Raw genomic sequence first — 16,224 nt, 5'->3', positions numbered from 1 at the left:
ACCAGATCCTGTCTCTGCTCGAGCTGTACTTCACTCCCAGCTCATTGGCACTTGTGTTAGGAAGCCCCATGCCTGCTCCAGCTGACACCCCACCAGCCGTCAGCCCAGGCAGCAGATTTGGGAGGTGACCAGTGGTAGTGGTGTGTCACCCCAGGAAGTGGCAGAGGCCACTTCAGCTTCTTGACAAATCTGGTGCTAACCAGATTTCCAGCAGCTATGTTTTGGAAACCCACTGCACTCACAGAGCCCAGTTAGGAGGCTGCTTAGAGTTAAAAACAAGTTGTAGTTAGAAAGAGGAAGAACCTGTGCCTAAACCTGTAGGTAGCAGTCGATATCTCCCTGTGATTCTTTTATTTACAACTCCCTTTAGAGTAATTTGGTGCTGTTGATTATATTAGAAAGAAATTAATCTTTACTGAGAAGTTTATTTAAGAGAAACTCAATTCAAGCTCCGCTTCTCTCCCTCTAGATCAGCAGACAGCCTCAAGCCAGAGGAACAGACCAAGCTTCCAAGAGCCATCTGCACCTGTCCAATCCCTGACATGACTAATTATAACTGCCCATTATTTCCTCTGACAGCAGAGACAGTTCTGCTGGGTCAGATGATCAGTCTTGGCAACAACAGCCAGGAAAAAAACAACAAAGAAACCCCTAACCCACCAACACAGAGGGACAGGGGGTTTTCAGGCTTGCCTGAGGCCAAGAAGCAGAACTCAGGCCCACCCAAGAACATCCTCCAGCCAGACCACCCATTGGTCTCAAACATTGGAAGACAATCAACAGCACAGAAATAAATGGTATCATGAGCCACGATGTCTGGATCAGGTCATTTCCAAGTGGCACAGCCAGCATCATGGTTTAACATAGATTAGACACTCCACAGCAGGCAAGGTCAGGAAGAAAAGAGCAGCAAAGCTGTAGGGGACTTCAAGAAAGCCAAGGCAACTCTCTGTACTCTTAAAGACACCAAGAACTTGGCAAATAGCCCATGGGTATGCCAGGGCTGTAATGGCCCCTTGAGAGTGGGGATCTCATGTTAATGAGTCCCAAGTACATGCTTAGTCTTTTCCTGGCACAGTATCTGCACAGAGTGGGGTACTGCCCCAACCCAAGCTGCCTGATGGGTCACACAGACCCTGGAGCCCCAGATCTGCTGCTGACACCATGCCCTCTAAGCTCTCAGGTTGTACTGATGCTCAGATGTGAACCTCCCAGTGAAGAGGAGAGGAAGCCCCAAACAGACCATGGTCTCTGAGGCTCTAGCCCTGCTTACCTCTAGAGAGAAGATTCCCAGCATGTCCCTACTGCAGGAGAAGCTCTAAGGCTGTGAGAGCATCCTCTGACCCATCTCAGCTTCAGCAACACTTGTCTCCCTTTTCAGAGTCACAGTGGAGAGCAACCAGTAGTTGCTGCTGAGCAAGGAGAGCCTCATAAAACCAAGTTCTCCTTTCCTGCCGGTACTAGCACTACACCAGAGACACATTTGGCCCTGCAGCCTTAACAGCACTCAGAAGGAAGACAGTTTTCCTGTCCATCCTGGTATCACCAAGGGTAATGCAGCCTAATGAGACAACACAGATTGCTGGCAAAAGACAGGCACCAGCATAGCCTGGCATTGCTCCAGGAGCTTTATAGCTATGGCTCTGAGGGACCTGACCCATTGCAGATAAGTGGTATTAGCAACTTCATCAATGTCCAGCAGCCTGACACCTACATCACCCCCTTCCCCTATGAAAGCCCCTCCCCATCATCCAAAATATATCACTCCCTTTCTCAGCCACCCCCAGCAGAGGTTCCTGGGAGCCAGTGAGCAGTTCATAGCCCTGAGCAAGCACTGACCAGCTGAAATCAGTGCAGAGCAATGAAATCAGAGGAAATGACCTGCAAGAGCAGTGATTTCAAATGAACCTGCAATTTAGCTCCATTATTTGGTCTTGTTTGACAGTAAACTGTGTCTCTGATAGCTTAATTGCTCATCTATTTGCCTCGAGAAGTACAGCTGTACCAGTGTAAGATTTAAATCCAGCTTGGGAGTTTTTACTGTATTCTTCACCTGCTCCTGCTCATTCCTGGCTGCCCAGACTTATTAACCCAATGTAGTATCTCCCTGGGCTGCATGTACAACACTTTTTAGGGGAGATCTGAGTCCTGGGAAAGATCTGGGCTTATCTTGGTTATCTGAGATGGCGGGGGAAGGGAGAGATCAGACAGTGTGTGCTCAATCAGCCAGCACTAAAGGAGCTGCATTAGCAATTATTACATTCAGCCTTATCTCCTAAGGACAGTTTCACCAAAGTTGCCAGATCTGCCCATGAAAGCACAGCTCAAAACAGACAGATTCTTTTTTCAAAGGCCCTAGATTAAAAAACAACATCAGGAGGTTGAAAATGTCTTTGAAGCCCAAAGAAGAGGAGTCCAGGAAGGCTCATCTGTGGTGGTGGGGCTGGATAGGAGCTGGGGAAGATCTGTTGTTGCTGGGCCAGGATGCACACACAGATTGATTCAATTATTGCCCTCTCCCATGGTGACTTTGAGCCTTTCTTTTCAGGCCACCACTAGAGACTAAACTCTGACACATAGTCTCACCAGAGCTGGGGCAAAAGCAGTGCCTGATTGTGTTACTCCACATCCCATTGCTGCAGGGAAGGGGCTGCAGGTGTCTGCTCCTCTCTGGCTGCCGTGTTCCTATCAGCAGCAATCACTCAGACAGGGATGCTCTTCTCTCTGACAGGGCTCCTGAGATGCATGTGAGTGCTTCCTCCAGCCCCAAGCATCACTGAGACAAAAAGACAAACTAATTTGCTCCTGTCAGGATGCATCAGTGGGATTCCCCAGAAGGGTTTCAGCAGTGCTTCTTCTCTTACAGAATAGACTTGTCTTGAGTTTCCTGAGCCACAAGAGAGAGAGTCTGAGCTCAAGAGCAGGGCAGGACCCAGCTCTGGGCAGGCAGGACCTGGCTCACTCTATTAGGGCCCCCTTGGCCTGCCCATGGTGGAGAGGGCAGCATCTTCCCAGACACAGCCACCCTGCATAGACACTGGTGCAGAGCTGTGTGCCTTCCCCTGCCCTTCACTGTAGCCTTCTTCACCAGCAGCTGTATTCCTCCTGGGATGTCTGCAGCACCCTAGCACCTCCATACCCAAGCTGGAGGGTGTCAGACAGGTGTCTCTTCACAAAGCTCTCTCTGTTTCTGCAGGGGATCAGGCAGTGTGTCTCCACACCACACTCTGCCGCCTTTGTTTCTGTCTGAATTGTTCCACCCCCTTTCTGGTTTCCTTACTTTCAACCTGACACTCACTTTAATTGGGATAAATATTGCAGCCCTTCATGTGACAGAGCCTCTCGTGTCAGTGCTCCAGGGTTCCTCACTTCTGCCCATCCCTCTCTCACTTTTCTCCTCCAGGAGCACCTTCACAGGCTGTTGAGGTGGTTTAGGGCCAAGACACTGAGCTGGAGTCACCCCTCTTTGCAAAACACTCCCAGCCAACATCTTCACTGCAGCCAGGGGCCTTGAAATAGAGAAATATCAGAGTGTGTGCACCATGTGGATGCTGCAGCATGGGTGCTGGGTGGCTGTAAACCCCTACAGTGTCCTCAGGGGCAGGAACAAGACCTTCCTTTAGCCACTGTACCAGAGCCAGGAGTTCGCTGGAGGGTAACATGGTGATGAGGAATTGGCCCTGGTTTGTGCCAGGGGTCCCAGCCTCTGCACTGGGCTGGGCAGTTCCTCATCCTACCCAGAAACCAAACCTGAAACAGAGAGTGGAAAGGGGAAATGATACTTCTGATCTGATAACAATAGCACAGATATGCCTTGCAAAATTCCCACAGCCTCTCTACCAAAGTAGCTTTTGAAGAAGTGCTTCTGGCTGCTTTCGGGTAACCAACCTGCCCTCAACATCCCCAGCCAGCAAATGCCTTCACAGGCACCTTCCCTGTGCACATTCCAGCAGGAGCCTCCACCCTTGAGCAGCTTCTCCCAATCCTCCTGCCCCAAGGGATGGGTGGGAAGTGTCAGGGAGGCATCTCCCACATCTCTCAGGTGCACATGCAAAAAACCCTTGCAGGGTAACTTGGTGTCTGCCTCTCCTGCCAGATGGATTCCCAGGTGGGTTGACACCTCCTTTGTGTTTTGAAGAGCTCAGTCCTTCAGCTCAGTATTTAGCAGCTCTGTGTACACCATCACTGGGAGAGCTGGTGAGTGACATCTTGCTGGGGAGCAGCCCACATCCACACTCCTGCATCCACCCCAGGGCTGGCATCAGGCAGCACAGACTCTGGGGAAGATGAAAACCAAATCCCAGCTCCTCCAGCTGCTGCCCTCAGGCACACAGCCCAGAGCATGGGTCACTGGCCTGTAGTGGTTTGGCCACGCTCAGCATATTTCTCCTCTTCAGTGTCAGCTTTTCTAAGGGGAAAAGCTTATTTTTAAGGGGAACTTAAAATAAGGGGAACTTATTTTTAGCTCAGCCCTGAAAGAAACAGAAAGTGAAGGCTGAGTTTAGCCTCTTGAGGTCTTCACACTAAGCCACCCCACAGCTTCCAATCACATCCTCAGCTCCCCAACCACAGAGCTGCTGCAGGGGCCAAAATTGCAACTCAGCCCGAGTGAGTTTAGGAAGAAGAAGTTGGTGAGGGTCTCTCTGGCCCAGAGGATCAGCCCTACACTCTGCCCAAGCTCAAGAAGTGCAGAGGGAAGAGGAGCCAGGCAGGAAACCACAAAGCAGCACTGGTGCAGTGAAGGGCTTCGAGGGCAGCTGACACCCAGCACCGATGGGGACGTGTAGCTCCAGGGAGCAAGAGCCTGCAGCTTCCCAGTGAGCACAATGGGGAAGTGGCTCCTGGTCTGGACCTGGATCCTCTTCCCAGGTGAGAGCAGGATTTTCTCGTGTTGATGGGAGTGGGTAAGGGCTCACCAGGGCTGTGCCAACCTTCAAAATACCCTGTCCTCATCCAGCAGTGCTGGAAATGCCTCCTTGATAGATTTGTTCCCTATTTCCCCCTCTGCCAAGAACTGATTGTTTCAATTCCATGCAGAGGTTGGCAACCTTTTCCCCTTCATGGATCCCTAAAAACACCCCGTGGGAGGCTGTGGGGAGCCTGCAAATCTTGTGACCCCCCTGTGCCATGAGAGCAGTGGATAGGGCAGGCCAGGTGGGATTGCTACCTTGTGCTTGCTGGCAGAGATGGCTGTAACAAAAAAACAAAGGCTTTGGGGTGGGCAGCAGCATCCTTAATCCCTGTGAGATTTAATTTTACAGGGAGTCAAGGAGAGACTGAGAGATTCCCCTCATGCTCTCCCTCCTCAGCCACTGACCCTGCACAGCCTCTCACCACTTTGAACCCAGACTCCCTGGGCTGCAGCCTCACAACCACAGGAGAGGTTTTCTGGGGGTAGCATGAAGCAGTTCATGTGGGAGCGGGATGAGCAGTGGGGGACAGGTAGGAGGCTTGTATATGGGTTTGTGCTTGCCCAAAACTGTCAAGGTGTCTGTCCTTGCAGGGTGCTGGGCTCTGCAGGGCCCCAAGGAGGTGAGCAGTGTCCCAGGGGGCTCCGTGGAGGTGCCCTGCAAGTACAAGCCAAAGCTGGTGGATGCCAATAAGTACTGGTGCAGGAGCACGAGCTGGCATTACTGCTCTGTCCTTGTTCAGACCACAGCCCCTGGGGACAAGGTGTCAGGGGACAGGGTCTCCCTGCAAGATGACCCCACTCAGCACGTGTTCACAGTGACCATGGAGGATCTGAGAGTGGAGGATGGGGGTCAGTACTGGTGTGGGATCGGGGTATTCGGGTATGACCCCATGTTTGCTGTCGTGGTGTCAGTTCTCCCAGGTAAGTGCCTGCTGTGGTCTTTCTGCTTTGATGGAGGCTGGAGAGGCAGAGGGGGTGGAGAGAGGGGAGGCTTTGGAGGGAGGATGGGGAGAACTGATGGCATAAATCCCCCTCCCAGCTGTTTTCAGTGCTCCCTCAACATCACCCACCTTGCTCCTTCAGTGCATAGAGCCCCCTGGCTTGGCATTGCCAAGCCACCCCTCCATCACCTCCCCACTAGCAGCCTCTGGGTCTCTGAAGCCTCCAGTCACCCACCTCAGCTACAGCCCAGGACCAGGTCATATGTACCACAGCTTTTGCTTCCCATCAGTTTCCACCACAGTGCCTGAGACAACACACTATGACTTCAAGACAAAGGGGGAAGAGGCCACATCTTCTCCCACCTTTCCGTGGACTCCTCTAGAGATGAAAAACACCATGTCCACTCCTCAAGTCAGAAGGCTGGAGGCTGGGTGAGTGTCAAGGCCACTGGAGAAGAGAGGGATCAGGCAGCCTGAGGATGCAGGATACAGCTCCAACCTTTCCATGCCTGAAAGCCCTCCCCAGGGCACAGGGCTGCAAAGAAGGCAGGACAAAAGGGCCATAACACCCCTTTCTCCCTTCCTAGCACCCAAAACCTGCTTGTCCTGGTTCTCACACTCTCTCCTGTGCTGCTGCTGGTTTTGGGCATCATCATCCACTGTAGGATGAGAAAAGCATCGTTGGAAAAGAGCAGAGGTACAAGTGATCTGGGGTCCCCAGCTGTGGCCCTCCTCTGGAACTTCATGTTAGTCTGACCCACTTCTCCTGCACTTCCCCCAGCATCCCAGGCCATGGAGAAGAAGAGAGCCAAGGAATTCCAGGTACTGCAGGTGGGAGGATGGTGGCACAGGGGTCTTGTGACTGCCTGGAGCGTCCCTTTTCCTCAACACACGCTGTCCCCTCCAGGTCACTGCAAGCTGGGAGCAAGCAGCAGCTTCCAGAAACATCTACATGAGCAGGGAGAGTGAGCTCAGCTCACCTGAGGATGCCTATGAGAACAGCCCAGCCAAGTGGCAGGTAAAGGGGACACCCAGGGTGTACAGCAATTTACCCCAGCCTCTTGCTTTGGGGTGCAGCTAGCAGAAGCTGTCCAGTTTTGGGGTCATACTCCCTTCCCCACATCACCCATTGTCTTCCCTGTCCCAGACAGCAGCTCAGACATGAACTTCCAGTGCTTTAGCACAGGCCAAACTGCAAAGTGCCCCAAATCTTTGCATTTCTCCCTTGTTTCAGGACAAGGTCTCAGTTTCCAGAGCTCCAGCACTGCAGCCAATCTACATGAACACGGACTGAGCAGCTCTGTGCTCAGTCCCTCGCTGCCAGAAAGCCCTGTGTCTGGGCATGGACATCCCCTGCAGCTCTCCCCACATCCAGGGTGTGTTTCCCCACTGCTGCTTGAGCTACCTCTACTTCACTCATCAAGACTCCCTATATCCCTGTGTTCCTCCATCCTCTCTGTAGGTGTGACATCCATGTCACTGGCTCAGCAGCACTGTTTATCCCCACCCTGCCATGAGGTTATTAAATGAGATGAGATCAGAAGATTTGGGATGTGTTTAAAATACCCCCCAGTCAGGAGGTTAAAAGTCCAGCATCTTCAGTCCAGGGGATGCTTCATCCTCACAGCCCCTCTCATCTTCCTCAGTTCTTGCGCTCAGCAATGGCTGGTCAGAGATGTGACCTCCAGGAGGGAGGTGGTACCACAGCTGGTGTAGTCACCGCTGTTCCCACACAGCCCTCAGACTTCTGCTTCTTCATTTTTGTCTGGCACCTCATTCCCTTCCCTCTGGGTCTTTGCACAGAGCAAAGGGGCTCAAGGGCAGGGTGGTGGTGGAGGGGAGGTCTGGCAGGTGGCTGCAGGGGACTTCACCCTGCCTCCTATGCAGACCTCAGGATTTTAGCTGCATCTCCCAGCTGAAGGAAACCCCCCTGTTGGGGTAGGTCTCATCATCTACCCAAATATAATCACCCTGCTGGGTGATAAGCCTTTCCAAGGAGGTTTATCAGCAGCAGCAGGTTTGCAATCTCCAGACACTTCTTGAATTTAGATCTTGGTGCCCTTTGCAGTGACCCAGCTCACCACCAGTGACCCTGTTCACTGGGTATGAATGAGGTTGCTTAATGACCAGAATTTAAACCCAGAACTTCCTCGGGGCACAGTAAGAGGATGGGGTGGGCTGCGAAGGGGGGAAGGAGCAGCCTCAGCCTCCAGCAAGGCTGGGGGTTAGTGCTTGCTGCCCTTTCCAAGGGGCATCAAGGAACAAAGCAGTTGCCAGGGAAGCAGCTTTGCTTTTTCATGTTTGGGTTTTGGAAACTTTCAGTGGAAATGTTTAATTTTGGGAGATAAACAGTGTTACCACTCCAAACCCCTGACTGTGCCAAAAAAGGCGGATTTGGGGTGGGATGGAAATGAGACGTTTCTGCTTGAGAAAACAAACAAAAGCAGCCCAGCTTGCACTGGCAGCAGTGCAGCATGGATGGCTGTCCCTCACCCCAGCCCATCACATCCAGGAAAACATCCCAGTGGTCCCAATCAGTCCACCTGCAGGCCTTGACCTGCATTAGCTCCACCCTGGTCCCTGACTCCCCCCTAAAGCCCCCTGAAGCTTGTGGGGCTCTGTGCATGAGGAAAGGGCTGTGTTCCCTACTGGGATGGGCATAGTGGGAGAGGAACCTGCTGCATTTTGGTGTTTTCCTGGGAACCAGCATCTGTTTCAGAGTGCAGAGTGTCTCTCATGAGACGACCTCAGGGTGAGTCATGGTCCCCAGACAAAGAGGAGGAAGCAACTGCCTTTAAAAAAGACATACAGGGTCTGTGAGTAAACACTGCCGGAGGAAGAGATGCGAGAAGGAGGTTTGGGAAAGCCCAGGTGTGTGTGAACCTGGCTCCATCCCACAAGCTGCTTTATGAATACTCACAGGGAAAAATCTGCATCAGGAGCAAGAAGTTGGAAAATGGAGATTTTCCTGGTTTGGTCCCTTTGCCCAGGTAAGTCCCAGGAGCACAGGTCAGACAACAGGTCCCACTCCACAAGCTCGGGCAGAGCTGCGGTGAGGCTGGGACTGAACCAGCCCAAGAAGCCCATCACACTCATAGCAAGAGCCCAGCTGATACCATCATTTTCTTGTGGCCAGTGGATAGCCACAGCAGGTGATCTCTGAGGTATGCTTTGCTGTCAGATGGATGCTGCTAATGAGGTTTTTTTTGCTTGTTTAGTAACATGTGCTTGACAGGGGCTCTTTTTAATGACTGGGGAGGTCTTGTTTCAGCACCTCTTCCAGGCACAGTGGGTGCATGAACACAGGGTGACCCTGAGCATCCCAGGCTCACATCCCTCCTGCTGGGATGGCACTGGAGTGGTCAGCTTGACTTGGCTTTGGGCCACCCTCACCGGGCCTCCCCTAATGATGACCCTTCAGAAACCCTGCTCCTTATATGTGCTTGTGATCCATGGGGCAGCTGCTGTCAGCAGCCACCTCAGAGAGATCAGTGTGGCCATCTACATTCTCCTTGGGGCTACACCATGTCCCACATTTCATGGCACAACCAGCTTTGCCAGCACCCCCTGAAAGCTTTGAAGAAGACCTGTTTCTCCTCAGCTCTGTTTAGGAACAGTTTAAGGAACTGAAATGCCCAAGCTGCCAGGAGCAGACATGAACCAGGAACTTGCAGCCCACTCCAGCCCTACGTGGCAAAACCTGCACTGCAGGTGCAGCAGTTTGTATGGGAGGGAAGGAGCTGGAGAGCTGCTGCCTGCTCCTGCCAGTGAGATGCTGGGAGCCACTGGTGAGGTGCTGGGAACAGGACAGTGTTTGGAGAGTGGGTGAGACCCCCTCATCCCCAGAGTGCCTCATCTAATGACAGTTCTAGCGGTGTCAGGTGGGGACAGCCCTGCCCCCAGAGCCACTATGTATGGAGGGAATGAATGAAGGTGGCAGCTGGGAGGAGAGCCATGGGGAACTGCAGGGCTGCCCAGGTTGTGTCCTGCAGGAGAAAAGACCTGGGAGCAACTGCACAGAGCTCCTGAGCAGTCCAGGGCCTGGCCTGGGTGATGCTCAGGAAGGAGACCGTTTGCCTACAATGAAACATCATTTATTGCTGTCATTGGCAATTAATTCAGGTGCCATCCCTGCCCAGGGAGGCTGAGCAGCAAGGCAGGGAGAGGCAGGACTGCACTGTGCCATGGGGGCTGTGCCGAGGTAGAAAGAGGAGCCTCTGGGGCAGGAGCAGGACAGCCAGGCTCAATAATAGGGGGGACAGGAAATGAGTGAGACCAAGCAAGAAAACGCATGCTCTTGCTAAATGTCCAGCAGCCACAGATAGAACACCCCTAGCAGAAGAGGAAGCAAAGCCTGAGAATCAACAAAGAACTGTGAGGGGCAGGAGGGCTGCCCCACACAGGGCTCAGGTCAGCCTGTCCATGTGGCTCCTGCTGCTGCTCACCTTGGGACTGCTGCCAGGTAGGACTGAGGGGATTCCCCTGGGGCTCAGGACCACACTGGATTGGCCCCATGGGGCAGGAGGTGTTGGGATGGTGGCAGAATTCAGGGGGCTCCGTGTGTCTCCGCAGGCTGCTGGGGAGTGACGGCACCCGACACCGTGTGGGGGTTCCTCGGGGGGTCCCTCTCGGTGAACTGCACGTACCAGGCCAGGTATGAGAAGAATCCCAAATTCTGGTGCACACCGAGATTTCGTCCTTTCACCTGCACTGACGACATCGTCATCACCAAGGAGCTGCAGCCCAGGGCGCACCAGGGCCGATTCTCCATCCGGGATGATTGGGAACGGCGGGTGTTCACGGTGACTGTGAAGGATCTGGCCGAGAGGGACTCGGGCACCTACAGCTGCGGGGTGCGGACGGGCATAGGACAGCGGGACGAGAGTGCTCTAGTGAAGGTGATCGTGTTACCAGGTCAGTACCTCCACATCCCCCCCCGGCAGTGACAGCGACTGACACATCAGATCAGTGCCAGGAGGTGGGAGGAGATGGTTCCATGTCAGTGGTGGGGATGGAGAAGGCCAAAGGCAGGTCAGTGCCCGGCAGAGCCGCGCTGCATCTGTCCCCTTTTCCATTTGCAGCCCCGTCGCACAGGTCCAGCCCTGCTCCCACTCCCGCCGCGGGGACGAACGCTCCGCCGTCGAGCCCCGGTCCCTTCCGCTTCTTCCCGGTGCTGTTCGGGCTGCAGGTGCTGGCCTTGGTGGCCATGAGCGGAGCCGTGCTCCGGGCCAGCCTGTGGCGCGGCTGAGCCCCCGGCCGCGACCTCCCTCCCGCAGCTGCCGCCGCTCCGCTCCGCCCCGGGACTCCGGCCGCAGTGGAAAGCGAGGGGCGGGGTGTCAGCCCCGGGGCCCCACCAGTCCCTTCCCGCCGGGGTCTGCAATGAAGATTCTCCACCACTGCTCCGAGCCTCCGTCTCTTTTTTTCGGGGGTCCCGGGCGCTCCGGCGCGACGGGGCGGGCGTTACCGCGGGGGTGGCCCCGGGGGTGGGCAGGGCTTCGTGGAGAGGAACCAGAGGTGGCCGTACGCCGAGGTCCCGAGGCGGCCATGGAACTGGTGCCGCTGCTCGTCTGGGCTCTGCTGCTGGGTGGGGAGACCCAAAGCCCCGGAGCAGTTCCCGGGGGTGGCGACGGGAGGGGCGGGGGTGGAGGCGGCACTCGCGGTGCTCCGTGTGTCTCCGCAGGTTGCTTGGAGGTGACGGCACCCGACACCGTGTGGGGGTTCCTCGGGGGGTCCCTCTCGGTGAACTGCACGTACCAGGCCAGATATAAGAAGAATCCCAAATTCTGGTGCACACCGAGATTTCGTCCTTTCACCTGCGCTGATGACATCGTCATCACCGAGGAGCTGCAGCCCACGGCGCGCCAGGGCCGATTCTCCATCCGGGATGATTGGGAACGGCGGGTGTTCACGGTGACTGTGAAGGATCTGGCCGAGAGCGACTCGGGCACCTACCGCTGCGGGGTGCGGACGGGCATAGGACAGCGGGATGAGAGTGCTGACGTGAAGGTGGTCGTGTTACCAGGTCAGTACTTGTGGGTTCCCCGGGGCCAACTTTGCTGTGTCCTCTCCAAGTGCTGGGACGTGAGTGCCCACACTGCATGGGGCAGCTCCAGCCTGTGTCACCAGGGCTTGCAGGCTGCCACCGTGCCACCTGTAACCATTCCCCATTCCCAGGTCTCATCTTGGTTCCTTCTTGCTTCCCAGGGTCAACCCCCCTAGAGCTAGGGGTACCCCATATCTCCTTCTCCTCAGATCCTGCTGGCCCTGCCTGATGCTCTGATTGCCTTATTTTTAACAGCAGAGAGTTTCTCAACCCCCAAACTCTCCATTTCCTGTTGTGGGGCACCCAGTGCCTGTGAGCACCATACTCTGGACTTGGGAAACATTCCTGTCCATGCCTTTGCCAGGGACCAGCCCCCATGGTGGGACACTGGGCATAGGGTGCCCAGACCCCCTTCCTGCAGGGTGAACTCTGCTGCATGCATGTTTTGGGGGGATCCTGAGCAGGGAATTAATTACAGCCCTCCCACCTTGGGAAGTGTGCTCAGGACATGGCAGAGGGGACCCAGCTTTTTGTGGTGTGACAGTAAGTGGGTCACTGCTGACTCATTGCAAAACCCACAGCATTTCCCACTGCAGGGGCAGGGAGACTGACTGAGGCTCTCCTTGTTTTGCTATAGCTCCTTCTTCCTCCTCCCAAAGACCACCCTACACCCTGACCACCAAGCACCCCAACCCCACCACCTCTGTATCAGTCACCACACAGAAAACTCCCCAGGGGGAATCTGCACAATCGGGGTCAAATCTCTTCAACCACAAAGGCTCCAGCACTTCACAGTGAGTACCATCTCCTGCACACAGTGACCACGTTCCTCCACCCTCCAGCTGCTCTTTGATGCAGCTGGAGCCCTACAACCCTCCAGGCTCTTCACACCTCCCTTAATGATCCAGATCTTCTGCTTTTGCCTTCAGAGACCAGCATTTCATCCTCCCAGCCTGACTCCCTGCAAGGAGAATAATCCCAGCGCCCCATGTCGTTTGGCTCCACCAGAGCCCTGCTTGTTCCCTGTCCCTCTTGCAGCTCAAGCAAGGTGCAGATTACCACCATGAGAAAAGCTCTTTCTGGCTGCAGTGCTGGCCCCATTTCCTTCCCCAGTACTCAGAGGGACTGTTTGCTTGGTGGAAAACCCAGTGGTGAGCTGGGTCCTGTTCTGCTTTGTAGTCACACACAGCCCAGCAGAGATAGTTGACAAAACATGAGACCAGAGCAATAGAGCTTCCTCCCTCCTTGGGGGTGATGAAGGAAGTGTGCAAAGCTGAGGTTTCTGACCTCCAGTCTCAGGGGGCAGCTGGAACATCCACATTACTTGGTTGCCTATTACAACAAGGCCAACAAATAGCAGGGCTAAACCAGAGCAAAATCAGGTGCAGGAACTGGCCCTTTACAATAAGGAGGCTGCAGCAGCTCCATTTACTTCAGCAGTTTGCAGTGTGCTTTGTTCTGTGCCTTCCCCCGGCCTTCCAAGACAAGCCCCATGCCCTGCAGCCGCTCCCTGCCGTGCTGGTTCCTCACAGGTTGCTTCCCAGGATGAACTGTAAGAACAGAAACTCTTTCTTGTTTCTTTTCTTGCAGCTTGAACGTGGTTGAGCACATCCTCACTCCAGGCATCGTAGTGGTTCTTCTTTTGCTTGCAGTTGCTGCTGGCATTTTGGTAGTACTGTTGAGGAAGAGGAAGAAAGGTGAGCCAAGTGTCACTGCCACACACACTGTTTCTACACCAAAGATTGGCTTTGCTACATCTGTTGGGATTTTTTTTTTCTCCCCCATTCCCTCCCTGATCCATCCAATCCCTGGGCCCACCTCTGAGATCTCTGTCAAGGAGGTTTCCTTCCCCTGTGAGGGCGATGGGACTGTCCCACAGGTCTGATCCCCACGGGAGCAGGGAATGGCAGCTCTTGGGATGGCACCTGTTTGAGTTTGTGTAGGCACCAGCAGCTTCCCCAGACGTACTCGGTGGCACAGGCCAGGCATCCATAGGCTTGATGCAAGGTTTAAAGCCAGTGTGAAGGATGGGGGAGGGATGAGAGGGGACATCACTGGCTGGTGGGTGGGGCTGACTTTATTTGAAGAAGTGCTCCAGTTTTAGGTGGTTGGTGAAGCAACAGGTTTCCTTCCTGCTGTAGGGAGAGATTCACGGTGGCAGTGCAGTTTTTTAATGCATTTCCTTTCCTTGGGTTTCGCTCGTGCCTCACCACATCTGTGCCTCACCCAGCCCTCGCTGGAGCAGCTGCAGAGATGGACAGGACAAGCAGCACGTTGCATACAGTAAGGCAAACTGCACAAGGGCTTGGGATGTCGTGCTCTGAGCTCACTTGGGCAGAGGAAACATTGCACTCTGAGCTGGGAAAATGAGCTGCCAGGGCCATTTGCTTTCAGCTGGGTTCATGGTCCTTTAGGCTGGGAGGGATCCTTTGGGCTCTGCCACCAGAAGGACCCAACCAGGGATTTTGAGTGACCATTGTGGCGTATTCTTGGGTAGGATTTAGGATTGAGCTCAGAGGTTTGTCCCCAAGCCCCTCCAGGCATGCAAACTGCTTCTCTACTTGAAATAGTCTTTGGATCTTGCAGCAAAGCACACCAGAGAGGGGTGGGAAGTGTTTTCTAAGGCTTTCTGCTAGCTTTTGAGGATGGACCGGTGTCACTAACCAGATGTCCCCTGGGTGATGTTAAGCCAGTCCTTGCTACTGGTTAGATTTCCCCCCAGTACTCCTGCAGCTATCTCAGCTCTCATTAAGGCAGTGGGATAGGAGATACTCCCACCCCTGCAGGCTGGGGAGCAGCAGTAGGTTTGGAGCTCATCCTTCTCCTTGGCCTGTCAGGAAGCGAATACCATGAACTATGCAGAAATCAACCATGGTGTGAGCACAGCTGGGAGTCATTTGTACAGCAACACCAGTGTGCACCAACGCTGCCCAGACACCAACACAGAGTACATGGAGCTCAGGCAGAGCACTCAGGTACCAGGATCCAAAGCTGGGCTGAGCCTGAGGCAAGGGTGGAGAAGCTGGGCTGGGTGGGTGATGGTGTGGGCAGTGGGGTGGGTAGGGAGGGGGCTGCAAAGGGCCATGCCAAGCCTGGGTGCCAATGAGCCTGGATAACACGGGTGCTCTCAGTCCCCACAGCTGCTCCTGGGTGCTTAGAGCAGCTGTCAGAGGTGCCAGCAGATGGTGGTGTCCTGGAGCAACCCCAGAAAGGATGTGTACTTTTTGTTTATCCTCCTCTTTTCCCAACCTTTGGAAAAGGACAAAGAGGCTGTGTATGCCAGAGTGAGGAAGCGCCCACCACAGCAGGAGATCTACGCCAACGTGCCGTCAGCTCCATGGCCCAGAGGAGAGCCCACTGACACGGTGTAGAGGGTGTGAGCCAGTCCCTGGCCCCATGGGCTGCTCCTGCTGCACACAGTGCCAGCAGGACATGGGCTGGTTTTCTGCTTGGGCAGGAGCTGGCTTGACAGCAGGGCTGCTACTCTCATCAGCTCTTTGTGTTGTGGCAGCTGAGGCCAGAAACAGTGTGGAGGAGCACCCACCCTGCTAACCCCCTTTGGCTGCCTTATTCTTGAAGGCTGAAGCTCCCAAACCCACTGGTTGCTTCAAACTGGCTTATTTTTCATGCCAATGCCAGGAACTGGCAGCTCTTGGGAAGCAGGACAGCAATAAATGTTGTATCCAAACGCATTTGCTCCATTCAATACCAGGGGGCTCGGGTGCTGTGCATTAAGGTCTCAACGTGAAAGAGATAGCAGAGGTGCTCCCATCCCAGCGTGGCAGCTGGGAAGCATCTTCCTCTGGTCCCACAGCCCCCAGGGTGGTTTGCTCCTGCTCTTCTCCTCCAGCACTGCCAAGGACCTTCTTCTCTGCTTTGCTGATAATCCATTTTCTGGCATCCACTAAATATATTCATCTGTGTAAGGCAGTGCTTCTTTACCAGGGACAGCAACTGAGAATCTGACAGCATCTAACACAGTATTTATATGTATTAATAGCATTTGTATATCTAGCACAAGCTGTATTTATTGCAGAGGTTTACTGCAGAGTGTCACCCCAAAAGCACTTTGCTGGCACCCAGGCAGACTCCAGCAGTGTGGAAACCCAGATATTTTAAGATTAAGGACTCTACTGCTCCAGCTTGAACCTGCAGCACCACTGATTGCTCCTGTGGCACTGTTCCCCACCAGGACATCCCACAGGGCCACACTTTGGGCACACTCTTGCCCCTCAGCGTGTCAGTGTTCTGCTGTGTTCATCCATTGTGAAAACCCATTCCTCCAAAAAAAACCTGTCATGGGGTGGGCATCTCTTTGTGAGGCTGAA

The 16,224-nt window shown here is 54.3% G+C and overlaps 2 protein-coding genes across 2 annotated transcripts; both read left to right on the top strand.

Annotated features, from left to right (window-relative positions):
• Nucleotides 1-10,223: 10,223 nt before the first annotated feature.
• LOC133627189 (CMRF35-like molecule 2) lies at nt 10,224-11,239 on the top strand. The gene is made up of 3 exons (XM_062011023.1): nt 10,224-10,315; nt 10,426-10,767; nt 10,935-11,239. The coding sequence occupies exons 1-3, from the start codon at nt 10,276-10,278 to the stop codon at nt 11,099-11,101; spliced, it is 549 nt and encodes a 182-aa protein (XP_061867007.1). The 5' UTR covers nt 10,224-10,275; the 3' UTR covers nt 11,102-11,239.
• A 123-nt stretch (nt 11,240-11,362) lies between these two features.
• LOC104559143 (CMRF35-like molecule 5) lies at nt 11,363-15,584 on the top strand. Its single transcript, XM_062010929.1, has 7 exons — nt 11,363-11,437; nt 11,534-11,875; nt 12,534-12,690; nt 13,487-13,593; nt 14,127-14,179; nt 14,734-14,871; nt 15,157-15,584. Exons 1-7 carry the CDS (start codon nt 11,398-11,400, stop codon nt 15,265-15,267), a joined length of 948 nt encoding a protein of 315 aa, XP_061866913.1. The 5' UTR covers nt 11,363-11,397; the 3' UTR covers nt 15,268-15,584.
• The last annotated feature ends 640 nt before the right edge of the window (nt 15,585-16,224 follow it).

This window comes from Colius striatus, chromosome 18 (assembly GCF_028858725.1).
Source record: "Colius striatus isolate bColStr4 chromosome 18, bColStr4.1.hap1, whole genome shotgun sequence".
Classification (NCBI taxonomy): domain Eukaryota; kingdom Metazoa; phylum Chordata; class Aves; order Coliiformes; family Coliidae; genus Colius; species Colius striatus.
Note: the sequence above shows the minus strand (reverse complement) of the source record. Positions and strands in the feature narration are given on the sequence as shown.

What these genes read in the sequence shown, in the direction of transcription:
- LOC104559143 (XM_062010929.1), top strand. Translation starts at nt 11,398, where the DNA reads ATGGAACTGGTGCCGCTGCTCGTCTGGGCTCTGCTGCTGG. An exon ending in CGTCTGGGCTCTGCTGCTGG is followed by an intron (nt 11,438 to 11,533) that starts GTGGGGAGACCC and finishes GTGTCTCCGCAG; the next exon opens with GTTGCTTGGAGGTGACGGCA. An exon ending in GAAGGTGGTCGTGTTACCAG is followed by an intron (nt 11,876 to 12,533) that starts GTCAGTACTTGT and finishes GTTTTGCTATAG; the next exon opens with CTCCTTCTTCCTCCTCCCAA.
- LOC133627189 (XM_062011023.1), top strand. Translation starts at nt 10,276, where the DNA reads ATGTGGCTCCTGCTGCTGCTCACCTTGGGACTGCTGCCAG. An exon ending in CACCTTGGGACTGCTGCCAG is followed by an intron (nt 10,316 to 10,425) that starts GTAGGACTGAGG and finishes GTGTCTCCGCAG; the next exon opens with GCTGCTGGGGAGTGACGGCA. An exon ending in GAAGGTGATCGTGTTACCAG is followed by an intron (nt 10,768 to 10,934) that starts GTCAGTACCTCC and finishes TTCCATTTGCAG; the next exon opens with CCCCGTCGCACAGGTCCAGC.